This window comes from Seriola lalandi, unplaced genomic scaffold (assembly GCF_002814215.2).
Source record: "Seriola lalandi dorsalis isolate HSWRI2012SDOR001 ecotype SW California unplaced genomic scaffold, Sedor1 jcf7180002054216, whole genome shotgun sequence".
Classification (NCBI taxonomy): domain Eukaryota; kingdom Metazoa; phylum Chordata; class Actinopteri; order Carangiformes; family Carangidae; genus Seriola; species Seriola lalandi.
Window position 1 is genome coordinate 292,869 of NW_019524769.1, and position 27,317 is coordinate 320,185.

Below are 27,317 nucleotides of genomic sequence, written 5' to 3' on the forward strand. Positions count from 1 at the left end.
GTCCTGCTGTTCAATTTCAATGAACTTGACAAGGTTTATATTGAATGTATCTGCAAACATTTATACAGTATCTACTCTTGCCCTCTAAAGCATGATTGTTTTTTTATGGTTGTGTTCAGGCAAATCAAAGCAAAGGGTTCAATCAATAGGGAGACAAACATGAGACGGGACTTACTGACTTCTTCAATCCAAAATCACAATCTCTCCCCAGAAATAAGTGTTTTAGTACCTTAAGTCCAACAGCAACTGAGCTTTGTATATTCAAACTGTTCAACTGACCCTTTCTCTGTGACTTCTGTGCAGCACAACAATGTCACACTTCCTTGATTGGGAAGAAAGAAAAAAAAAAAAAAAACTTTCCCAGTGAATGTAGTCCAAGCAGAAATTACTTTTCATGCATGAATTATAAAAGCCCAAGTCATTCCATCATTTTTTTTCCTGTTTTTTTATCCTTCGCACATGAAAAAAATATTTTAAATTTTATATTTTAGCTTTAATATTTTTTATAAGGTTTCTGACATGACAGCATCTGCTTAATTTTTCAATATAAAATGATTTAATAAATAGAACAATTTTGTGAAAACTGAACATGAAATGTCATTTTATCACTGTTATTAAAACAAATATGTAAACATATTTTAACATATACTGCTCTGGGCTATGGAAAACCACAGTGTGTAGAATTTTGATGATACTCCTTCCTTGGAAGTTTTGGCTCTGACTGTTGTTTTGTAAACATGACGAAAATGTATTTCCCTAAAAAAAAAAAAAAAAAAAAAGAATACAAATATTGTCTAGCGCTGCAATGATTAGTATAACAACTTAGACAATTCTCTAAAAACTTTTCTCAAATAAAAATTGGAAATCTCCTTTTTTCTTTAGCGCTCTCAAAATGTACATCAGTTTCTCAGTTCTGTCTAGTATGAAGACTGGAAACGCACCGAGGGTACAAAGCCACAAGACACAGACAGATGTACTTAGTCTTTTGTGTGCATGCAACATTATTTTCGGAGAGCTGAGCCAGCAGTTTTCAAGGCCAGCCCTGACTTCAATACAAACAAAATATAATGATGAAATGCCAGTAACATAATAAACTTAATTAGCACATTGTTTTAAATGCACTGCAAATTACATAATTCCAACAGGTATATTAACATACTGAGAAAATTATACTATACTACAGTATTGCTCTTTGGGTGTTACTTGGTATCACCATTTTTTTTCACCTACAAGAGTCTTCTTCAATAGAAAGACTGGACAGATATCCCTGAGGTGCTTAGCATACCTGACATTTCATTTGCCATCTTGGATGTTTTTGCATTTACTTGCAACTAGGTGACAGCCTATGGTGTTTTCAAGGACTGTACTTTCTGATATGGTTCTACTCCATCCAAACCCAGGCGTAGAAGAAATTGTCTTTTGAATAGCAGTCCACTATAGTGACCACTATGCGTGAAAGGGTTAAATTAGTGGTTTTGAACATATTGTGTCAGGTACAGTGTTAAGAGTTGTATAGGAATGGAGGTTTGGATTAAAGTAATAGTTTTCACATTGGATGCAGAGAGAGGAGGTAGTGAGTTGCTCATGATCGGCTATGGAGGGATGAAATGGAAAAATTGTAGCACAGAAGAGAGAGGATGACAGAAAGGAGAGGCGAGTGTAGGGGGAAGGATGATGGACATTGAAAGGTAGACAGCATGACGGCACATGTCTTGGAGGGGCGAGTATGGATAGATGAGGACATAACGATGAGGGCAAAAAGAGGGTTCAGGGAAAGCTAGAGCTGAAACTAATCATTACCTTTGTTACGAATTTGAGCATTTTTATGATTAATCATTTAGTCTATAAAATGTCAGAAAATTCTAAAAAAAAAAAAAAAAAAAAGCCTTTTTTGCCAAGCTACTACTAAGACTACTTCAAATTGCTTGTCAGATATTAGAAATCTAAAATCATACAGTAATGTTAATCTTTTTATTTCTTGTTTTATCAGAGTTGACTTTGTTTTCTCACTCATATTGTTAAGAGGGCAAGAGGAGGATCGCAGATTGGAAGAGAAAAAGCTGTGAAAGTGTTGATGGTAAATCCACGCTCTAGTAACTCCTAGTAACTGCAGATGCTGCAACTGAATTATTAAAATAAGTGAGCTATTATAAAGACTTAATAATTGAGGTCTTTATACAAAACCTATTCTTCCTTACTAGACAGTATGAGGTCTCTTTTGGACGAGGTAGACAGTGGATTTGGATGTAACGTACAGTATGACACACAATGAAAAGGTTAAGTTTATTTGATGCACCTGCTTTAGTGCCAGCTGGAAACACAAAGCACCATCACTAATTCACACTTATTCAAAGATTAAATTTGCAGTTTAAGTGTCACACAAGTGAACCATCTGGTAAATATAAATACCACTCTCAAATTATGGGCAATAAAGTTAAACATGCCCAAAGAAGCTGTGTACAAAACGCTCGATTCTCATAAGTGTCCCCATGCCAGTGAAACTTTTTCCATTAACGCACATTGAGAAATTAGGGATATTTGAGAGGGATGGAGAAAAAGCCAAATCACAAAAAATGATATGAAATGTGATGGAAATTAAAGGAAAGAGGTGAAAAGGGGAAAGGGATTACTGAGTTGCAGGAAGCAGAATAAAAATGAAGATAATGCGGAAAAAAAAAAGCCAAGGAAAGAATCAAGTGAATCGGCAAGTAAGGAAGGTTTGTAAAGCCCTTTTAAAGGAGTGAGGAAGGAAATAAGGAAGAAGAAAGAAAGGCAGAGAAGCCTTAGAAGGCTATGGAGATATTTAAGAGGTGAATAGAGAATTGAAACACAAAGAGAAGGGCGGTGAAAAGTTTGTCCAAATGTCACAAAGACACCGTTGGGGGAAGGGAAAAGGACAAGAGGATGAAACATTGAAACAAGGGACAGAGAAGTGGCAGTAAGGTCAGGCACGAAGAAAACTCACAAGGGTCGTAAAATTCTTTCCAGCTCCATTAACAGATCAAGTCACTGGAGAAGCATTTCCAGAGGATGTAGTGCAAGAGCTATGAGCAGACTATTGGTCCTGGACTACGGTATCAAACAAAAAAAGGTGCTGGGAACAATTTGAAATGGGTTGGGGGAGATGGAGGGAAAAGAGACGGTGTGGTGGAACGCAGAAAACAAGGACAACTGAGTGATCTTAGAGTGGGTGATGGGAGAGGTACCCAGAGTAATATGGAGAGATGGCAAAACTATAGTGCTTGAGCTTCTCTTTGAGAAGGTTGATAACACGCTTTACCTCAGATTATTTATCCTCACGAGTCAACTTGAGGACAGGAATATTCCTTAACAGAGGCAACAGAAATGTCACTGTTGATGTCATTTTTTGTCACAGATTGAGGGACACTGAGCGAAATAGTTGAAAAGGAACTATGAGGATGGATGGAGGAAGAAAATACGTAGCAGGTAGAAGGGTGTAGTGTTGGGTGTGAGGCACACGGAGCGGTGAGAGATAGGAGTGCTGACAATTTCAGGACAGACGTGGCAGAACTGTGACACCATCCTCACCCGCTGGCAGGGAGAGACAAGGAAGAGGGGGAGAGGATGGTAATGAGGATGATCTGGAGCTTTTGGGTGGGACTGTAAGCCAAAATGAATGTTTGTCATAATGTCAGGCTAATGCAAGTGTCAACAAGCAGCTATTTTCCACTGCTGGCACAGATGAATGCAGGTAGGGAGGATGGGGACAAGGGAACTATGGGCAGACATTTTAAAGGGATCTAGGGCCTGTTTATGCTGGTGCCCCACATAATAGTACTAATATGTTTTAATCAGTCTGAGCCCTGCAGTGTCCGGGAATACGTTCACTCAGTTTGGGTCCCAGTATAAGAGGAATGCTAATATATTTGAAATATTCTGAGCCTCAGGGTGTCGAGACCAGATTGACTCAATTTGGGTCCTAACTTAATAGCCATATATTTTAAAGTAGACACCAGACATTTTAACAAATGTTTTATTAATAAGTATAGGGAATGAGCAATACAAAAATTTAGTGGCATGATTATCTCGACCAGAAGCATCACAACATCAATATTATGTTCACTCCATTTCCTTTTTTCTTTAGTTTAATTAGGGTCTTTGTCAGTAGAGTTCAAATGTTTTTGTTTGACCCTGAGAAATGTGTGTGTTGGTCTTGTTTTTAAATCATGTACCCTCGATAATAAACGCTTTGAATTTTTCATACCTTAATAAAGCAGTGCCCCTTGAATATTACATTTATTGTGGGTAATATTTAGACTAAGTGTGTACTATGAGCACACTCCTTGTCCAGTTTTGCACCAAAGTCTCCAGAGGAATATTTTGCAGGAGGCAGTACACATTTGGAGAGTATCACAAAATCCTACAAAATGGTTATTTGTGATGCTATGGACTACATTGTGAGGAAACTAGCTCCATAATTTTGTAACCCAGTGTAGGCTACACGTCTGCTCTTATGCTTTCTTTCAGAGTTACAGTACATAACTCTGGTAATTCAGTGTTGGAAACACACAGAAGAACTATCTCACCATTCCTCTCTTCAGCTGCCTATCAGTGGTACAGTCTTATTGGACATGCAGCATGGAGGTCACTGTATTTGGCATCAAACCTCAGTTTCATTGACCTTTAGCCTTAAAACCTGGTGTTAGGAACCTCAGTGTATTACACATCGCTCTCTTCTCTTCAATGAGCATCTGGACATGTTAGAATCTTATACCTTAGTACCATGGTCCGCCTGAGCTGTCGGAGACTAAACTGACTCAATTTGAGTCTTAGTAAGAGAAAAGTAGGCTACTAGTATACTCTTAATTAACCTGGACCCCTAAGTTCAACAATAAGTCCTACAACCTGCTCCGATCCTCCCATAGGAGTATCTCCTGAGTTAGCGTCCCAGCACCAGTGTACCGGTTAGTATCCATGGGTAGAATAATAAAGATGAGGTTAAGCTTATTGAATGTCAAGTCCGTTTTTATTTATATAGTGCCATTCACAACAGAAGTTATCTCAAGGCACAATAATGCAGGTCTAGACTGTACTCTTTATAACACTGATTAGAGACCCAACAATCCCAATATGAGCAGGCACTTTACGAGAGTGGCAAGGAAAATCTTTCTTTTAAGAGGCAGAAAGCTCGAGCAGAACTTGGCCTATGTCATGGTTCAGTTGGTTTTACTTGGGAAAAAGTTTGTGGCTTGAGTTAAAATAAGTACTTCCGTAAGGTTAGAGGACCTTTATTGCCGTGGTTACAATAATAAATGTGTATTTGAGGTTGTGGAACGGTCAGAGTTGAATGAAACAATTCAGATCCATCCATTCACCCACCTAAATACTACGTTACCCGACTTCCTCATTTGCTACTGTCATAATCACTACAGCCGGTAGAGGTCGCCTATCAATAAAATGTTACTATGGGTCATAATAAGCTGCTGTCACAGACAACCTATGAGCTTGTTTTTTTTTATAGGAGGACACTGTCTCTGTACTTACTTTTAGATCCCCACATGACAAACAGTATTGTGTTTTTATGAGCCTGGCCCCCTGGGTGTGCGAATCAGCATTCACTCAGATTGGCTGTCCATGTCAGAGCTGTAGCATGTTTTTAGAGGCTGGCTCACAGGGTGTCAGAGGCTCACTGTGTTTAGTTTGGGTCCCCACATAACATGAGTATTATGTTTTAATGAGTCTGAGCCCCAGGGTGAGAGAGAGACTCTATTTACTTTGTTGGTCAGTCAGCTGATATAAAACATGCTTTGAAAATGAAAGTACTGGCAGGGACTGCAAGCTAAAAACAACAGATTCAGAGTTTCAAAGCAACACTCATGGCAACAACAATTCTATTTTGCTGCACAAGATGGAGAGAGAGAGACACAGAGAGGGATAGAGAGAGGGATGGATGAATAATGGATAAGCATACACGGAGGTGGGGGATAATGAGGACAACTGTGTTGTAAGGGATTTAAATCCACAAATGATTTTAGAGTTTAATGGTAATACTCCTGGCAGTGACAATCACATTGGTTAACATAAAGAAATGGAGAGAGAAATGGAAGAAATAAGAGATGGAGGACAGGGACAAAGATGAAATAAAAGTGTAGGTGAAGTTAAGAAGAGGTGTCAGGGTCTTTATGTGGCACAACAAATTCACTGGATGCAAGAGAGGAAGCACAAGAAGATGTTAGGAAGGCAAAGATAATGAGGACACTTGTGTGTGGAGGAATTGGAGCTAAATTGTTTGAAAGTAAGACACATTTTAAAAATGCACATATGAACAAACATCCTCTTTTCTGATCTAGACTGTATCTACTGTTGTCCTGCAGTACTGTGGTGTAATGATGGATGTTATTCTCTATGAATCCCGCATTCACTTTGTTGGAAACTTTGTCCAATATTTGAAATCAAATCTGTCTGTGCTGCTATGTATGAAACAACAACTGTTTTTTATAGTTGAACGAACCATAAGTTTTTGACTTACCTGATCCTTTTGTAATGCATACAGTGCAGAGAGGAGACCTCTGTCCATCCAGAGTAAAGATCATTTTTGATCTAAGGATAAAGTTGGTCTTTGATGTTGAAGTGTTTCGCAGAGACACATGTGCCTGTCTGAATGTACCTGGAGGCAATGACACAGAGATGGTGCTTTTATTTATTAATTTTTCTACTTTTATATTTGACCACCTTGACGTATTATCAGTGCTTTATCTCCACATCTGTACCAATGGTACTTTACCTATACATACCCCAAACTTGGACTGCTCTCCTGGACTTTGCAACATTTGTTACGTATTTTGGCACATAGCTAATTCCTTTGATTCATGATCTTTTCTATTGTAAACATCTATGTACATTGGTATTTGTAGAATATCATTTAACCACTGAAGAGTTGAAGAGTGTGCAAAAAAAAGGTTGAAGGAAAAGAATTTGAACTCTTATTTCAGCCTCAATTATTTTGAGGCTCTTTGCAAGGGGGTATCATTTATTTTCAATCATTTTCCTCAAGTTTTATCAAACAGTAAAAAAGCACGAAGAATGGAAATAACAAAGTGAACGACGTGGGTAGCATGACATGTACAATACACATCACACAATATACATATGATTGTCTGAGTCAGAGCAGGAGGATGAGACAAAGAAAAACACTCAGTATGGAAATGGAAAGAAGGGGAAACGAATCAGGGATGAAAACGTTGCTGTGTTCTTGCAGATGTGTAAACTTGCACGTCTTGATGGATCTGGTTACAGTCTTGATTAGAGAAAGAAATTAGGCTGGGGAGACAGTAAAAGAAGACAAAGATAGAGAGGAGTGTGATGCATGATGCATTACTGCAGTGGTAGATCAAGGCTTCGGCATAATGATCAAAGTGCTTTTGTCCTTGTTAGAAAATAAAGAGACATGCACACACTCATGCACAAGGACATGCATACACGACAGGCACATTTACATTGCTGCAGACACACATGTATCCAGGCTTTTACTCACACAAACACACACTTATCCATCACACTATCCATATCCAGTTTCCTATTATCCATCACAGGCTAATTCATTAGTTTCACTGAAAAAATTTAGCTCATTAATTCACCGCTCTTTGTAGTGTGTGGGGTGTGTGTGTGTGTTTGTGACAGCAGGAGAGACGGTTAGAGGGGTCATAACCAAAATTAGATGCATTTTGGAGTGTGTGTATGCATACATAAAATTTTGTGCACATTTGTGTATGCGCAAATGTGTATTGTCATTCAATTTAGATCTTTATTTAATCTTAATCTTTTTTAAAGAAGACAGTGATAGAAAAAAACATTTGAGATTGAGGAAGAAAATTCAGAATAGTCAAAGGATGGATGACAGGTTTTTTGAGTATGGACATTTTTTTTTTTTACAGTATATGTTCCCAGGAGCAGGAGGAACTGTGGATGGACTGTTTGTGTGCCTAAAAGAAAAAAAAATATTTACAGAAAGTGCAAAAATGCCAGTAGAGAGGGGCAGAAAGGGCAAGGTGAAGGGGAAATTGAGGCAAAGGACAAGGAGACTGCTAGAACTCACCAAAAGGCGGTGGATGGGAGAAGCAGTGAGGGAAGGAGTTAGATGACAGAGGATTAAGAGGGAAGAAGCAGCACCTGAGGAGACGGTCATAATGTTGAGGAAATAGATAAAGATGAGTTTAAAAGTGGAGATGGGTAAAGGGCAGACTGAGGAAGATGAATACTTAACAAAACAGATGTCCTTAGATAACAAGATTACCCCTGCTTTTGTCACTACTGGATTATGTCTGTCCCCATGGAAGACCTTGAAATGTACTTTTTTTTTATGCAGGTATTTAAATGATCAGTTTTCAGTGATTTTTGCAACTGTTTCATAATATGCCACTTTAATGGAGTATTGAATGCATTTTAACGTGGTCAGAATACACACACAAGTAGCACACTATGTTTGGAAGGAGCTGCACAGGTTTGCTGCTGTCTGGTAAACATTTGTATACTGAACAGAGCTTGGTCTTGTCATGTTTTTTTGTCAGCTATCACCATCCACCTCCCTGCCTCACTCCACAGTCCTCTACAGATTCCACAACATACTTTGTAGCAAAACACATGAGTTGTTTTAAAAGTAATCTTATGAAAATAGATCTTGGGGCTGATATTTTGACTTAAAGCGTCAGTTAATTTCTTGGTTGAGGTAAAACAGAAGCAGTTTCCTGCCTATGAACTTTGCTCTCTCTCTGCTTCTCCCAGTTGCTCAGTCCCACTGGGTTCACTGATTTAATGAAGGGGATGGGAAGCTGTTTAACAGCTTGTAGAAACATTTTCCCCAAGAATCAGGTGAATGTGCATTGCATCGATCCCACTCATATCCCTTACCTCCTCTCATATAGCTGCTTTCTGTTTCTGTCCTTTTCGTTCTTACTTGACCATTGCTTATCATACCTCAGTTCTTACTTTCCGTTTTTATGTTTCCTCTCCTACTTATAATTTGCATTCCTCCTTCCCCTCCCCTGATGCTCACTCCTTTTAGTCTCTCTCACTCTCCCTCCACCTCACACGTCTGCTACTTTACCTGCCACTATTTGTGCTTGACTAGGCTACATTGCACTCTGCTTCTGTCTTCTTTGCGAATTCCCCTTACACCTCCTTTTCCCTCCCTCAACTTTGCTCTGTTTTTCTGTCTTTCTGTCATGTATTTTTTAATGCCTTTGAGACCCACAAGTCTTTGCCAGTTCAGCTTGGCTCTACAATAAAACAGTTGAACTATGTATGTATACAGAGGGAGGAGAGAGGAGGAGAAAAGGTGAGAGTGGAGGGAGAAAAGCGATAAGGTGATGGATACAGGTTCAGGCTTTGGGGGGATGGAAATTCCTCATTTGGTAATGGTTGGGTGATTGGACTGAGAAAACGGAAGAAAATATAATGATTGAATTAAAAATATGATGCAAACCAAAAGACATAAAACAACTAGCATCAGACTACTATCCAGCATAAATCTGGCTTGTTCTCAGAGGCAATATTCCAAGACTTTTTTCCACATTGTGCAGCTTCAGCTTCATGCACAACACTTGCATATGGTCACTGCTGTTTTCTGCTAAATATAACAGCAATCCATCTTCATAAGAGCCTGGCCGGACTAATTCATGCAGTGACTCATCAAAGAACAATAGCAAAAAGCCCCAGTGTCAGTACCTGTACTTGGCACCTTTTACCACTGATTATCAAGATTAGCATTTAGAAAAACCTGCAACTCTTGTATGTTTGGTCCTGAGTTGATACTCATATATAACACACACAACACAGCAAAGTGAAGCATGTGAAATACATTTCTCATGCAATGAAATAAATGAGACAGATTTAATTATTTTGCGACTGTTTATTGCTTTTTCAATATGATGGATTGCTTTTTGATCATGATGCAGGAATTGGAGAAGATTTTTAATTAGAGTAGTGAGTCATTTTTGAACATCATCAAACCAGCTGCCACACATTCACCTCATACATATTCCTCATCTAATGTTTCAATTCTGTCCTATTGTTTAGTTTAGGAAGCAGTATACCACCTCCTTTTCCTCCTGTATTATTAGTTATTGCATGTAGCACAACCACAGCTTGTTTTGTCATTTGATTTCATTGTATTGTTGTGGTTATTTGTAGCTTGGTTTCAACCACATGAGTGACAAACTTAACAACTTTCTGTTGTGCAGACAGATTGCTACTTGTAGCAATAGTCTTTGAGAATATGCAAAGTTTGATTCGAAAATAATTATACTGGAGCCTTAACAGTTTACAAGTAACAGCTAAAACACCTATTCAGTGATATTCATGGAAATGTTAAAGATGCTGTTGTACATTAGTGCTCCTCATGCAAAGTAATAGCACCACTGCACTGGCAACTGAAAGCCCATATTTTACAAAAATGGGATCATTTTTTTACTGTGTAGGTGAAGCCAAGTGAGAGTTTTCAGATATTCAGGTGAAAAATGGCATAGGGACTGATCAAAATGTGAATTGGGGTCAATGGTCAAGTAATCAAGTGTCTATATTTGTGTTTTGTTCATTTTCAGAGTAAAAGCATTGAGTCCACTCAACACATATGTTCTCAACTTGGCCTTAAATATAGCTACATGTATAATTTGAATAATAATAGTGGGATCCATAATAAGCAAAATGGCAAATCGGTTGAAAATGAAGTAGGATGGAAGCTGGCAGAGATGCAGAGTGAGACTTAAGACTGTGCAACGAAGGAACGGAAGAGAGACAAGGAGGGAAGGAGCAGTGGAGGTGTAGTGACCTACTTAGCAAGAAACGGATGCTGTGTTTGGAATATACCATACAGAGAGAGGAGGAAGAAAAGATGCATGGAGAGTCATGGCAGGGAGGGGAGGGGGGTGCAAAGAGCTGGAGACAGAAAAATGATTGGTCGTCAGCCATGTTGGATTGCGTGGTTGCTGGTGAGAGAACACTGTGGTGTTGTGCTAGTTGTGCGTGTGTGCAAACATGAACAGAAATAGTATATGGACATCTAATCCACAGTCAGCACTCACTAGGACAGCATGTGTCTCATAGCCATTGGATAAAGGATGCACTATCCTTTGAGAAGTTAGAAAAACCCTTATTGGGACATGTCAGGTCCCTCCAGCTGAATTCTGTCTTCAGTGACTAGGTAACCCCCTGCACTGTACCAACATTTAGCACCTCCTGGGCTAGTCCTGTTCTCCCATATGAATAGCACACAGTATGTCTAGTATGTTACTGTCACCAAATTGTCTTGTGAGGGTTTGTGTTTTATGTGCCATAAATAAATCATATTAGAAAAAAAAAAGATAACATGTTTCTTTTGCGTATTTAATTTTCTCCTTCCCATCTGTGAGTGTTTGTTGGTCTTCATCTAAATTCCACATTGTCATTCTGCCTGCTTCTCGAGCTCCTCAGTCCCCCTCCCCATCACCTCTTCCCTGCCTCTCTAATTGTATCACATTGGTATTACTTCTGCCTTCTTGAGCGAATGACAACATGAGTGTAGTCCCGCAGGCCAAAACTGGCAGGTGTACGTTTCACTGACCACATGTCACTTCAACTCTGAGTGTTAATTTTTCTGTCTTCACTACGTGTGTGTGTGTGTGTGTGTGTGTGTGTGTGTGTGTGTGTGTGTGTGTGTGTGTGTGTGTGTGTGTGTGTGTGACTGAGTGTGTGTGTGTGTGACTGAGTGTGTGTGTGTGTGACTGAGTGTGTGTGTGTGTGACTGAGTGTGTGTGTGACTGTGTGTGTGCGTGACTGTGTGTGTAAGAGAGAATAAGATGGGGACTTGGAAAGATGGAGGGTGAGCTTAGGTGAAGTTACCTCATATTTCCCATAAAAGTTCTTGATTAAATGATTAATGTGCAGTGTATTCACGTGTTTAAGAATGCATCACTATCCTGCAGCAGCCTCCAGTCTTTTTGCATTGGGTTAATTGCATCTTTGATGTCAAACATTGTCCCCCATATCTGAAAATGTATCATGACCTCCTGGTGCCTTTACTGCAGGACTATTGAATTTTAGATTGTAAAATATACATGAATAAGAGGGTGTTTTATTCTTTTTCTCTAGTTCCTGAGAAAAGTTTTAAAAATGATCTTTCTGCTGGACTCTGTGTTGGTAATTTTAATTTTAAAGTAGTTAAGTTTGAGATTAAAACCAGGGTATTGCTCACAGCAAAGTCTGTTTGGTCTTGATTAACAGTTTTATTGATTAAAAGTTTTCCAGTTTTTTAGTTGCAAAATGTATATGTTTATTATAATTAAATGCTCAAGTACAATCACTTTTTAATGGTGTTATGAAAGTAAGTTGGCTCTTAGGGTCAAACCATTAAGAAATGTGAGTTACAATTAAGGAGATATGGCATAAAAAAACATTTATTCTGTCTGCTGACCTGTAGCCCTGCGCTGTAGTGTATTTTGCTGTACTAGAATCCAATAACAACATCTCATTGATGTCAATTTTTATTAAGCTAATGATTTTTCTGGTGATGACAATCATTCATATTCTAATTGTCAAACCCTGAATAATGCATTTCCTAATTTTCAGTTGTTTTAGCAGGTCTTTCTATTTTCAAGGTTATAGTCAAAATATTCTATTCATACATATGAATATAAGTTATTTATAGTTTTTATGAAGAGCAGATGAGACTTTGTGTTGTAATCCTTCCTTATGTAGCACAGTCATTATATAAATACCCTCATGTTTCACACATGAATATTGATCATGGAGGCTTGGATGTTGTACAAGTGGGCTGTTAATTAACCCAGGATCATTGCAGCTCTATTCAACATCAAAAGAAGGTTTCTTGCATCTCATGTACATATTTCAAATTACATTGTATATAACGTGGTTAAGTAAAGCGTTTAGCTGACGCGGTTATTCTGAGCAGCTTGATACATGTGGTGTAACATACAAAACACGGTAGTTCAAAGAACTGAGGAGAAATGCTAATTTAAAAAAGAAGTTGGTGGAATTAGAGAGGAAGCACTTCTTGGGTAAAGTGAGGAATAGGTGTAGCCTCAAGAAATGTTTGGTGTTATCACAGGGAGGAAGATGGGGAGTGACTTGGCAGCACTGATGAAATTTGAAAGATGGTTTGAACTTTTGGGTGAGCCAGAAGGGAGAGTGAGGAGTCTAGATGAGCCAGAGCAATGGCCAAGGCATCCGCTGCAGGGGAAAAAGTGCCAGGTGCCGAAAGAAATTATTTTGTAAAAAATGCATTCCTTTAATATTGCACTAGCAGTGAAAAGTGAGGCACACTGGTAGGAAATGCAAACAACTTTGCCTCTGATGTGTGACTTGGGGAGAAATGCTTGATCAGAGACACACGGTGGAAATTTGGGGACAGCTCACTTCCCAGTGTTTGACAGAGTTACTGAATGGAGATTTAATAAGACTAAGAGTATGCAGACACATCTGTGCTTCTGTGAAACTGTGATTTGGCTCTGCAGTGGTTAATAAAAATGAGACTGTAAATTCCCCACACCAACATTGATAGAGACAGCATGACTCGGCTTTATTTGATGTTGTATCATACTACGCATACTGTATTGAAGTTTTGTTTGAATCGTCTAGCACACCTCAGGCTTACGGATTGCAGGTTGTTTGGAGCAGTGGACTTGTAAATATGAGTTAAGAGTTTTAAGAGCAGAGACAGATGGAGGTACAGTCATGAAAGTCATAACTTGAGGTATTTTATTCTCATAGGCCATTGAAAAAGCTTTTCCATATTTAAACTTTAATACATAAAGTTTCTGTAAGACTTTCAGACCTTTCCTGTTCCTTGGGGGTTATTGTGTCATGACTCTGCTCGGACTCTATTTAAACTGTTGAGACATCACTAGTTGTCTTCTGAGCCATGTAGGTTCAGACATCTGGAACATGAGTGTAAGCTCATATCGTCCAGAAAGCTGTGAGTGGGATTTGTTTGTCTGCTCATCCATATCTAGACATCTTGTACATTCAAAGCACAAGTATGTGTGTCATCTTGAATCATCTGGTGTGTGTGTGTGTGTGTGTGTGTGTGTGTGTGTGGTACAGCTGGAGGTCCATCCAAATGTGGACAAGTTGTATGTTAGATGTGTGTGTTTGCGTGTGAATATGTGTCTGTGTGTGTGTCTCCACCTATCCCACCTCCAAAGCCCCAAACAGCTTGTAGTGCCGTCAAAGACATCTGGTTGCCACTGACTCTAATGGTTGCACTGATGTTTAATACTACATGAGTGTGTGTGTGGGTTTGGGTGTGGGTGTGGGTGGACAGGCAGCATCTGTGTCATGTAATTTTTTTGTTGTTGTTGTTTGGTGTATGTGTTTGTATCTCTGTTTAGTGTGTTAGACAAAACATGAACATTTTAGGCAAACCTTTTCTAGCAGCTAGACACTTACAGCTGTGAGGTTTTTTTTAATATGAGGAGGATGGAGGGGAGAAGAGGGGAGCAGATATGTAAGAAGGAAATACGAAGAGAATCTAATGAGAGAATATGTGATGGGAGGAGGACAGGAAAGGGAGAGATTTGAGAAGGAAAGGGAAAGATTCAAGCGAAAGAGATGGCAGGTGAAGAACTAGGCAATGAGAGGGGAGGAATGGAGAGGAGATGTGAGAAAAAGACAGGAGTGCAGGGGAAATGAAAGGAGACGGAGCGAAAAAGCAGAAATGAGAGGAGAGCCAAGGAGAATATGAACGGAGAGGAAAATTAGAGTGTTCTGAGGAGGAGTGTAGGCAAGGCAGAATGAGCGATAATTGATTAGAAAATTCAGAGAGCGAGAAAAGTGAGAAAATGAAAAGGAGGAAAAACCCGGAGAGCAGCAGAGATCCTCTATTGCTCATTAGGGTCATTATACCTCCGTCTGGAGCACACACACACACTTACACACACACTGAGAGGATTGAAAGGAGAAGCCAATTTAGTCGGGTATCAAAAAATGAGCCTTTTGATGAAAGGCAATGAGGGACTGAAAGGAGGGCTTGCATGTGTGCTGGAGTGTGTGTGTGTTCTGCAGTGTGTGTGTGTGCATGTGTCCCCTTAGACTGTGAAAGTAGTTAACACTTGCTCGAAAATATGGTTTTATGAAGGACACATGCAAACATGCAAGTCACACAAGATGATGATTAGAGGGACACAGAGGCCAGAAGGAAAAGTAAACACTGAAAGTCAGCGAAAAAGGAACGGAGGAAGGAGGGAAAAAGTTTAAATGAAGTAAGAATGAAAGGATAAATAAAGCCCAGGATGCCCTAGGGACTCGGGAGGAAGAGGTAGAGTGAGGTAGATAATGGTTTTGTGAGATGGAGAAAAACTGAAAAAAATAGAGCCTGTGTAGAGACAGGAAATGAAGGTGAAATTGAAAGGATGGGAGGAAAATTGAAATAGAAGGAGAAGGGTGGAGTGGTTGTATTTTGGATTCAGGTACTTGAGCGACGGTTGTGGGCTGCCAGGCGAGCTTTGGACAAGCATATGTCAAGTACAGACACATATAATAAAGGGTCAGCGAAGCCTGAAAGGTGGCAAAGACAGGGATGACATTGCTCAAGTGTTGGAGTCTGGATGTTTACTTGACTTCTGTATATACAGTATATGTGCATTTTCTTCAGTTAGTAGATCTAGTCATGGTATAGCCATGGTTGTTTCAGGTTGGTTTTCCTTTCCACAATAAAACCCAGGACAGAAACTCATGCTAGCTAAAAAAGGGTTTAAAATTATAACAAAATTGAATTCACATTGGTGTCCCTTCTATATATTAGTGAGGCTCTGTTAATGAAATCGGATTGGTCATGGCTTCCTTGTTTCCCGCTTTGGGAATGACTTGTGGAGGGTTGGGGAAGACGGGCAATGACTTTTAATTAAAGCCAGACCAATATGCATGGCTGTCACCATATTGGTCACCACTCACCAGACTAGCACAGCCATTAATTCACAGGGGAGGAACTGCTCAGGTATCTTGTAATGAAAGTGTGAGGAGGTCTTGGTAACAATCCACAACAGGCATCGGTTCTCCAATCAATGTAATTGGTGTTCAATATTAAAGAAGATCAATGTAAAGCTCCCTTTGCTGATAACCAGCAGGGTCATTTGGGTGACCTTTTTGTGTCCTTAATAATCCAGTAGCAAAGGACAGATGATCAACTGTGGGCACTGAGTATGCACATGTGCAGGGTTTATGGGTAGCTTATAGATGTATATATTATGTGTATATATACTGTACATAAAATAATCCTTTAACTGAAGCCAGCCATCAAGGTTTTCTTTTTACATGCATTCATGAAAATTTAGTTAATATTGCACTGGTTTTCAAAGTGTCTCTTTTATTTATGACAATGTTTTAGTAAATGTGTGATGGTAAAAAGCAGAGTTCTTCTAAGACAACAGCCCGTTTCCATACTCCATTTTATCTGCTCCCTGAGCTGCATACAAACATATCTCCTTGTTACCCTCACACTGTAATACATTTCCTGTCTTATCCCATTGGAAACTAGGATTTCATTCTGCCAGAAAAGAAGTTTGAATTCAAACTATCCAGGGATTTTTCAGCCTTGAAAAGGAGTTTCCACAGTTGGAGCCAGATAATATCTGATGGTAATATGAATACTATGCACATCAGTCCCATTAAGTTCTCAGTGAAAAAATTGATTTAATCCCAGTTAAAATGAAATAGAAGATCATTTTCCTAATTGAAAATTGTGCGAAACATACTGGCTCAGGGGGCTTGCGACACCATACTCGGACCAGATTTTAATTCAGTGCGTTGCAGTTACATGATACAGACATGCATGCCTAGTCAACTGAGACAGCAAGACCTCCCAGTTTTGAAAGACATAAGTAACTCAATTCAGGAGATGGCCAGATTTTTCCAGGGCTGCCCATAAACTGTCACCAAATTCCCTGGGAGTCAACCCACTTACGCATTTAGCCATGGAAAGAAATAAGTAGGAAGATGCTTCTGAGACACTGAGTCACTGAAAGTAGTGACCATGTTGTGAAGTTTGCATCGGTTTCTGTGTCAAATGATTAAGAAATTATTTCAAGTAGGACTTTATTTCTGTTTGTCTTTGAGTTCCTCTTGTAGTGAGCCTCGCCAACCCAAAAACCTTTTCTTCGAAGGGAACAGAAAACTAATGCTCTTACAGGCTGTGAGAGGGAGGCTGTGATTTTTGGCTTCATGCAGATTACCTTTGTTAATACACCTTGGCATGTGAGAACGAAAAGCACAACAGCATAAAGTTTTCATGATTGAGCAGTTCTGATGCACTGCTTTTGAAACATCAGCTCGAGGTAGCCAAAAACAATTGGCATCAAACAAACTTTATCCTTTCCCTCTTCAGCTTTGTTCTCCTTGTCTCGTTTCTCTTCACTCTCACCTTCAACCGCTCTCCCTGCCATGATTCTTCCACACTGCTCGAATTCAAACATTAACATGGCACTTATATTCTCCCCTCTGCTCATCTCTGTGTGTTATTCTGTCTCTTTCCTTTATTACTCTCTTTACCTCTCCGTGCCTCTGCCTCGCCGTCTGCTCCTCTCCCTCTCTAATTGGTATGCTATCAGTTGGAGCTCAGATATAGCTGTCACTTTCTGTCTCTCTGCTTCAGACACTGAGCTGGAACACAGTGTGTGTTGTCTCGCTGCTTCCTCTCCATACATTAGTTTCAAGTGTATGTGTGCCGTCTGTTTCAACTCGATACGTAAACAAAAGCTGACAAAAGGAGAGAAAATGAAACTATAGCAGTAGGATGGAGTTCAGTGAAAGTCGGTGAAAGGTGAGGGAGGGCGATAAATGAGGCTTTGTGGAGGACGCTGTAAAGTGGGGATACAGAGTGAAGTGGGTAGAAATGAACTTAATTGTAAATGGCTCGGAGAGTGTCTTGGAGAGTTTTCAGTGTTATTACGAAAGCAAGCTCACTGTGAAATCTGGTCTTGGGTCCACTTAAGGAGCCTGAGCATTCGGGCCATTACCGTGTTACAGCTCCTAAATGGGTTTAATAAAGTAACAAGGATCTTGTTCAGTCATTGGTGGAAACCACTTAAGACCCATAATCAAGGTAAATATTTTTGCTGCCTTAGTAAGCAAGCAGGCAGCACTGTACTGCAACATCTTTAAAAGTACATTTTAAATATCGACAGAATACTGTTGAGTTTGGCGAGGCGGCGAGTCGTATGTCATCTAAACATTCAGTGATTGGTCCAGTAGAAATCTGACGGGGCTGAATCAATTTTCAACTGGATGTTTCCAGACTTAAATCTCACAGTGAAAACTGAGCTTGAGAGATGTGTCCTGGCTATTTGTGGGATGAACAATAAATTGGAACAAACACTGTGTCCTATCCCGAATGAATGAAAATAATGTAGGTCAACCAAGGAGAGAGTTTACTACCAAACAAGTTAAAGGTATGGTACAAAAAATGAATAAGATATTAAAGATTAAACAAATCTGAAACCCACAGAAAATTACCGCACAGCTGCTGTTCCCTCGGCTCTGTTTAAAGTATATTAGTATCTTTCAGCTCATTGTTTTGGTTTTTATGGCCAGCACAAAGTTAGCAACTCGGTGGTGCACAACAAAACAGCTAAAAGCGAATGGTGTACTTACATTAATAAACATGACTCCAAATGAATACTTCTTGTTTATTGCTCTGTCCCTGTTGGATGTAAAAATAGGCAATTATTTGCTAATACATTTGTAGAGTAAAAGGTCGTATGTCAGCATCATTTTCACAGCTTCATGTAAAAAAAATCAAATAAATAAAAATGCCAGAGCTTTAGTCAGCAGCATATATAAAAAGGCTAATTAAAATTTTATTCATCCAGAGTGTGAAAATTAGTAGTTTCTGTAGTTATACACTGAATGCTGTATGTAACCTGTCCTGTGAACGTGTGTCATTGTAGAAATTAAAGTAATGAATTATGTTAAAGCAGTACTTGAGCTCTTTGGATAAACACAGTGAAATGAAATCCCTCCCTTTTTACTCAAGAGAGCCACCCCTCCTGTTGAAATACAATTCACATCGGTGAGTGTGATCCCTATCTCCATGATAAATTGTAAGCCACTGTGACAAATGCACAAACATTTTTCTACTGCATTTCATAGGTCTAGTTATCTCCCAATTGGTGGATAAAACCTTTTTAGTGAAACCACTGATAGCACATCGTCCAAAAATATGTGGGCATCAGAAAAACACATTTTTTCTTTCCTAAAAATAAATGTTCAATGACACTTTGAGGATATTTTTTATGTTTTCTTACCTTATTACACTTGTATGGCAACATAGCAACATGGTCAAGTGAAACAGAGTATATTAAGTTTTCATGCCTTTGGCTTCTTTGTTTTTGTTTTTTCGATTTTTCACTTTCCACCACACGCTCAGCAGGTTTTATGTGTTGGACCTCTGAAACCCATCCAGATCCCGTTTTGATATTCTTGAAAATGCATGGGCTTCAGTGGGGAAATCCACTTGTTTATCTGAGTACCTGAAAAGATTTTTTTTAAGATTGCAATAGCAGGCCGGGCAGCGAGGATTTGTAATGTTCCCATGGCAGAGCAGCACTCTTTCATACATTGTCAGAGAAATAAACCACTGACCTATGGTGCAGTGGAGGAGACCTTCAGAGTGATATACTTCAAGCATGGAGAAAAGGGGATCAGGTTGTAGACGGTGAGATGCTGACCAAAAAATAAGAAGCAGGACTTGCATTGGACTGTTAGAAATGAACCAAATCTAGAGTGAAAGGTGTGAACCACAGTGAAAAGACGGTGATAATTCTCCACTTGTACATTGTTGCATTGTAATGAATTTGAAATATCAATATGAGCTTGTGTAAATGTGTTTTTGTGTATGTATTGACAGAACTGGTTCAACATGAATCCACAACAAAACAATGGGGATGCTACTGGATTATTTGAGACAAAGACAGCAGTAAAAAATGAATGCAGGACCAAATCAGTGAATTTAAATGTCAGCGAGGCCATTTCAATGCCTTTTTACTTAAATTATTAGTATCTGACTATCCAGGGAAGTGTGAGAGACTGAAGACAGAGAGATGATGACAAGGAGAGAGGAAAGTGGGGTTTTCTTGTTAGACAGTGCCCTGGGCTGAAAGAAGCTAACACATTGACTTCAATTATTAACACGGCACTTGACTTTTCATTAAATCAGCCCGTACAGTATCTTTTTCTTCTCGCTCTGTCTCTTTCCGTCAACAAGATCTTTAGTGGCACTGCTTGAGTCCTTGTTGCGTTTGAGATGAAGGCACCACCTTGTCGCTGCGGGGTGTTGCTGTGACACCATTGATCTTGTATATCTATATGTCTCGAAGCCAAAATTAATTTACTCAACATTAACAAACGCACATTCATAAAAGCACACCATAAAAGTGCATCATCACACATAACAGAAAAAAGTAAATATGGAAGTGCTTCCAAACATCGGTAAGTGAATAAAAATATTTTGTTTATTGGAATTAATTGTTGGAAATTCTCTCATCCAGTAGATCAAGTGAGATTCAATTTGACTAAAATACATTAACACTATACAAGACATTTCAAATTGTGTATCAACAGTTTTAATAACCTCCTGGAATTAAATTTTAGGCGTTATTTTTTTATTTGTTTTTCTCTCCAAAACAGCCTCTGTCTGAGTGGTTCCAATAACTGCAGCTCCACCATTCTTGTTTTGTTGGTTCCAGTCAACTTCACATCCCATATATATGTTTGTGTAGTAAAGTGTAACAACAAACATCTGTCTTGCTGCATGTTTGATTGGTCTCCTGACACGAGCGAGACAAGATTGTTTACAGTTAGGAATTCAATTTGGAACAAAATTGGCCCGTGTTTAAGGTCTCAAAATGTTTTCTGTGTGGATGTTTTTGTGTGCACATGTGTTTACATCTGCCTCAGTTGTCACTGGCCAATGCATCTTAAAGCATGTGGAGTATATTCATGCAAATGCATGCACTATATTGTTGTTTGTCTGGCTTCAATTCACTGAGACTCTACAGCCTCACATCAGTCTTATGTTGGTGTTTCTGGCCTGTCATGGCAGATACTTACATGGCATGATCCTACTGCACATGTGAACTCAAACAAACCACTATAGTGCATTTCATCTCATTGCTGTCTATGTGTAACTGACATCCAGGTACATACAGCTATTAGGACCAGTTATTAGGATCCAGCTCTATTACAAATAGGTTTTTGTTAAACACTATGATAAAGCACACACACAGGAAACAGTGTTATTTTCCCAGTTTTACCCTTCTTCAAAATATTAACATATTTATGACTTCCTATTTAAAAAAATATTAAATCTCACTTATTGTGGTTTGTTTCATCAGGAATTTCAACTGTAAAATTCTTGATACTTCTTATGTATATCCATTATCACAGAGCAGCTTGAACGATCAGATAAAAAAAAGAAACACATCTCACTCTCACGCCTGGCAAAAATGCCAAACAGGAAACAACATAGAAATGTCACTGTCACTAATCATCTGGCCTTGCAACAGGAATGCAGCCACACACTTACTGAATTACAAGCCCCCTGTACTGTGTTTTTTTTCCTAGTCACAAAAGTGGATGAGTAGCCATGCAAACAATTTACTATTTAAAATATAATATGTGCTGACAGCATCTTAAGCTTTACAGAAATGACCAATACACCCATCAGCTCAGTTTTTATGAGTTTGTTCAGTATGGATCGGCAGCCAATCATTTGATACATCTCTAGTCGGTGTGGATGGAAAATCTGAGGCTGTTAAGTGCTGCAGATGGTTTCAAAACTTTACTGCAACTTCAAGATGACAACAAAAGCCAGGATGTCAGGGAACAGAAGAGCCTTTGAGCTACTCACTTTCACTTTTATCACTTTAAGTTGTTCTGGATAAACGCGTTAGCTTAATGCCTAAACTGTGTGATTATGCAGGAAGGTTTTGCTGAAAATGGCCTTGATGCTCAGTCAGCTTGTGTGAATGTATAGACTGAATAAGTCAAAGCTAAGAGTGGCATCTGTTTCACTGTGAACAATACTTAGTGTTTTACAGTGTATTCTTCCCCGGGGATGAAGCAGTTTGATATTAAATACCACTGTGCAATGAAACCCCGGGAAGCCGCCGGACATCCAGTCAGTCATTTAAACGCAGCAGTCAACATTCACAGCTGCATTGTCTATATGCTTGGCCTGCAGTGTTAACGGGTGGCTGACCAATTTTTTAAAAATATATAGCTTGTGCACAGTAAGGAAAGATTTAATGAATAGAAGGGGAAAGTAAACAGTGGAGACTTTCCCAGGGGCAGGTGCACAGAGGACAACTGGCAACTGCCTCAAGACTACTGTGGAAACAAAGTGCCCCTGAGCCCCATTGGCAAAACCAAAAAGCAACACTTGGCAAACTATGGCTACTCAAAAGCTCTGTTAGATGTTTTATTTTTATTTATATATTTATTTTGTTTAATAAAATCAACTTTACAGAGCACCTTTTGTTGGCGTCAGCTTGAAAAAGAAAACATGACCAGAAAGAAGAAATGAAGTGCCTACAAATCAAAGTTGTAGTGAGAAATTTACTGTTCATTTTTTAACATTTCAGTTTTTACATCTATTTCCACCATTTTTAGTGTTTTAGTTAGAAGCACTGTTCAAGCTTGACTTTTTTGCGGCCTGTTGCAATTACTTTTAGTGCAGCATTTTCAGGAGCATTTAATTTCTGTTACCTACTTTTTGTCTATCTGAATTCAGGGAAAGTTTGGCGGAAGTTATTATTTATACCACAGTGATTGTGCTCACAGTATTTCATTATTAGGAAAGCAGTAGAGAAAGGCCCTCCTGTAGAGATCGAGGTTACATTCAAGGTCTGTTTTGAACAACTGTCCCCATCTGAAATGTTTGTCGATAAAGTTTCAGTGCAAGCACAGCTATGCTCAGCTAAATAATAAACTTTAATTGCACAACAACCGTCTTTTTGGAAAGGTGTTCTATTCTAATCATGTATCAAATATAAAACCTACTTTTTGAATTTAAAACAAATTTATTCTCTGCAGAGAACCTGGCGGACTTATTCACATACACATCAGAAAGTGTGGTGTGGAACTTTGGGATCTACCTCAGTGATACTTGAAGTGCTGATGACCAGCCTCAGGCTTTTAAAATCAAAGGGAAGTGTCGGGCTTTATGAAAATCACAACCTGGAAATTGGAGCTTTGAGCCTTGAAACGGCATATTGCACAGGTGTTGAGACTGTATGCGTGAGCAGCAATACTCGTGACAATTTCCTCTGCTTCAGCATCTCATGCATTTACAGCTTTATATAGGCAGTCTCTTTCAACTTGGCCTCCATTTTATGTTGAAAAAGATCAGAACTCCTTGGTGAAGGATATTTCTGTGAATAAGCCATACTTTGAACTAGTATTTCCAAGTTGAACCAGAATGGCACACAGTAGAGCGCAAAGCTCCACCAAGGCCAAACAATCCTCCACAAGTCTGTCAGATAATTATCTAGGTCTGCACCAAACTGTACAAAGTCATAGATCTCAACACCATAAATATGTCATGATTCTTTTACATCAAGATCCAAGCATTATTTCCTGAGAAACTGATGTTTACAAAGGTGAGAAAATTTCCTTGATCCACCCCTCAACTGGATCTGCATCAAAATTTAATGGGTTCCTCCTTGACCCAGGGCCCCATCCCTCCACCAAGTTTGGTGCAAATCGATTCAAGACTTTTTGTGTAATCCTGCTGACAAAATAAAATATAAAACGACAACAAACCAACAGACAGACATGGATGAAAACATAACCTTGGCTGAGGTAAAAATGTGTGGATTTATCGATATGTAAATTGTAACAGCAGTTTGCCATCTTTCGCTTCACTGTTGTTGCAGTAACTGATGTACGTGTGAGTTCATTTTGGCGCAGCTCTTAGCATGTTTCTATTAATAACACAGGTACTGTAGCACTGGAGCGCGTAACATGGAATCAACCTGTGAATGAGTGGTCCATTCATTTTGTCACCAGACAGTTGTTGCTAACATGATTAATTTGGGGAATTATACAGTATTCTGATCATTTCAAGCTGTTAGACATGAACAAAATTGCCTGCTTGACCAATGAGGGCAAAATCACTCTAGATAAAATGGTGAGTTGTAAAGAGCAAAGAGATAATGAAAAAATATTGTTGGTCATAAATGTTGGCAGCTCTGCATATCGACATTGTCTGAAAATATTACCAACATATCATCAGTGTGGCACAACATTGTTATAATTATAATTTCTACTCATCTTTTGCTTCCAGCCCTCCAGGGGCTCCATATGTTGTAGTGTTGGACAGTCCTCACTTTCCTCTTCACATCTCCTCTCCTCCTTCTCTGCTCTCTTGCCAAGTGGTTTGGAACGGTCCAGCTTTTCCGTTTCTCACTCTTCTCATGCTTGTTTTCTCCTCTCTCATCTCCTTAGTTTGCTCTTCAAATATATCAGTCTACCATTTCCTTGCTAGGTTAATTTACGCTTATGTTTTAGGCGCATATCAGATGTGGTGCTTTACATGGCTGCGTCGTCCACATAAAGAGCCATTAACAAATGTCATGGAGTGTGTTGGGATAGTGAAATGAGTGAGGAATTTTTGCACCAATGCGCTGACATATTCAAAGAAAAAATGTTTGACTGTGCATCTTCATGCTTATATTTTTGGGAGGTATGCAAAGTCTGCTGAATGTATTTTTGATGTTTCAGGCATTTTCACATCTTTTTTACAACTTAAATTATGGAGTGATAGAATAGACAGAGATGTGACAAAGGTCTAGGGCTGAATTAGAGCCAAACACATATAAGCATCTCAGACCACTGACTACTGCCTGTCTCTATCCCAGTCTTTTCCTTATTCCCTGCTCCTTTCCACCTGAAGAGAAAATTACCTGCACTGACAATTGATCTCAGACCATCTGGTTAGCTCAGACAGTAGATTGCAAATGCATGTACCATTATTATTTCCTAAGCACTGTATATAAAATTGATTATTTGGGTAGTGCAGTTGAACATAATTGACACAAATATTAGTGGTGTTTACAAAAAGTATCTGGGAAGTGTTTAAAAATCATACTTCCACTGAGATTACTGGATATTGTAGAATGAGACAATAATAGCCCTAATGAAAACAGTAAATCTTAAATTGACAAATTGCAGAAGTGTATTTTCTTGCAACTGCAGCAGAATCCACTTTAGTGATATCCACAGGAGTACTGTACACAATCCTGATTTATTTTTACATTGCTCTGCCTGCAAATTATATTAACTTTGTGTTAGTTTATTCTATTATGTACTGTCCATTGCAATTTGGATACTTCCCCCTCAGAATGTCAGTAAGAGAAAAAGTGTTTTGAATATTTATTTATTTATCTATATTTATTATGAACAGACATTTTTTTGTAATATGAAGTCCGTCAGTCTTCACTTCACTGTCCTGTTTTTGCCAGGTCTTCCGCAGCGGTGAAGGCATGGGCATCCGTCTGGACAGCGCATCTGCCTTCCAGGGTGCTGTCATTTCACCCCACTATGACTCGCTGTTGGTAAAAGTCATCGCCAGCGGGAAGGACCTTCCGACAGCAGCCTCCAAGATGAGCCGTGCCCTGGCCGAGTTCAGAGTGCGAGGGGTCAAGGTAGGACCTTTCAACCACATGTGCTCGATGGCACTGGTGCTCTGTGAGGAGCTTCTCCCTGTTTTCATTTGCATTTAAAGTTCTCATAGTTTCCTGTGGATATGACCTCTTGAGCTGATGGAAATCTCAGTGGACAATGTCAAAAAGTAGGAAATTGTGATAGACCCTGAATATCTGGCATCAGGAGAGATTCTTTCACGGCAGTAGAGATGTAAGTTTGATGGTGTTCTCTGGTGTAGGTCTGCTGTGAATGGCTTCATCAGAGCCCATAACAAACAGTTTGAGCCAGTGCAGCATGGTTAATGGTGTGATGCATTTCAAACTGAAATGGTGAGGAGGGCAGCTTTTTGAAGGTCTCTATGTACTTAATCAGCTGCAGGGTACAACAACTTACTGGATTGGTGCGCCAGAATTGTTGGACACTTAGCCTTACATCTCTGCGTGACCCGTCTGGTTGAATACATACTCTACAATACTCCTTACTTCTTGGGTTTCAGACTGAAAACATGCTCTATCAGTGTCTGGCACTGCCTCAGGATACATCCCTGGAAAAAGATAGAAGCCTCTAGTGTGAGGCAGGTCTTGCTTTATACTGTCTGCTGGTGTAAATGTTTTTTGACAGACAGCGGCAGTTTCAAAGCCAGTGTTAACAGAAAGGGAAGGTGGGGCTAATTAAAAATAATGAGCTGCATATGTTCATGTACCCATCATAAAAGCAAATAATGTCATGAACCTTATCACATTACTTTTGCCCTTTGAATTGGCTTATTTTAAGTTTTCTGTTTCTAGATTGGCTCAAGAAATAAATTTGTGTTGGTTTATACAATTAATACTTGTATCCTTAATAAGCCAAAGCAACACAGAGTCAGCAGTGTACAAAGATCAGATTCAGATTCTTTGGTATTGTGTGCTTTTAGTTATAAAATACCTAATATATACACAATATTAAATAAGATGACTAGGGCGACTGGGAAATCATGTACTATCTTTATTTTTGCCAGTCTAATGAAAGTTGCAATATAAAAAATACTGTGCAGTAGGAACATTAGTCTTTGTCACTCCAAGTTTTACTTCAACAGATGGAGGACGTTATATAAAGTCAGTTAATCGTTGAGTTTGATGAGAAAGAAATACAGAATCTCCTGGTCATCATTTTGATTTCTGCTTTCTTCTTTTTTACACACATGCAATTTTCACATTTGCATCTGTTAATTTCCACCCGGCAATTAAAATGAGCAATTTGTGATCAGGATGAGCCTGATATAACACATGCAGCGAGTTTTTAACGTGTGCCTAACAATCAAGCTGCAACTGGAAACACTGTGTTGGGCAGCCAAGGTCTTAGATGTTTTTGTTGTAGACACTGGTGTTCACAAAGACTCATTACTGTAGAAAATGAAACATTTCATCTCAAGGTGAGGAAAGCAAGGTGAACAAATCCTGTAAGAAGTTGAGTCATTACCATTTTTTTCTGTGAAGCTGAAAAGGCCAGTAATAAATAATTCACATTTTAATAAATAAATACAACATTTTTGAAGTAGCTAAGTGAAACGACACATTCTGCTTATTAAATGCCGTTGATGGTTTTTTAAAAGGTTTTCTTTGTAAGTCAAGTAGCAGATTGTCCCAAAATGAACATTGCTGCTAAATGTTTTTTTTTTTTTTTTT

The 27,317-nt window shown here is 39.0% G+C and overlaps 1 protein-coding gene across 1 annotated transcript in view; it reads left to right on the forward strand.

Annotated features, from left to right (window-relative positions):
- Positions 1-27,317, forward strand: part of pcxb (pyruvate carboxylase b) — a 284,512-nt gene that overhangs the window by 107,729 nt on the left and 149,466 nt on the right. Inside the window, exon 12 of the mRNA XM_023404085.2 lies at positions 25,467-25,649. Coding sequence (XP_023259853.1) covers positions 25,467-25,649 — 183 coding nt within the window. The remainder of the gene's footprint in view (positions 1-25,466; positions 25,650-27,317) is intronic.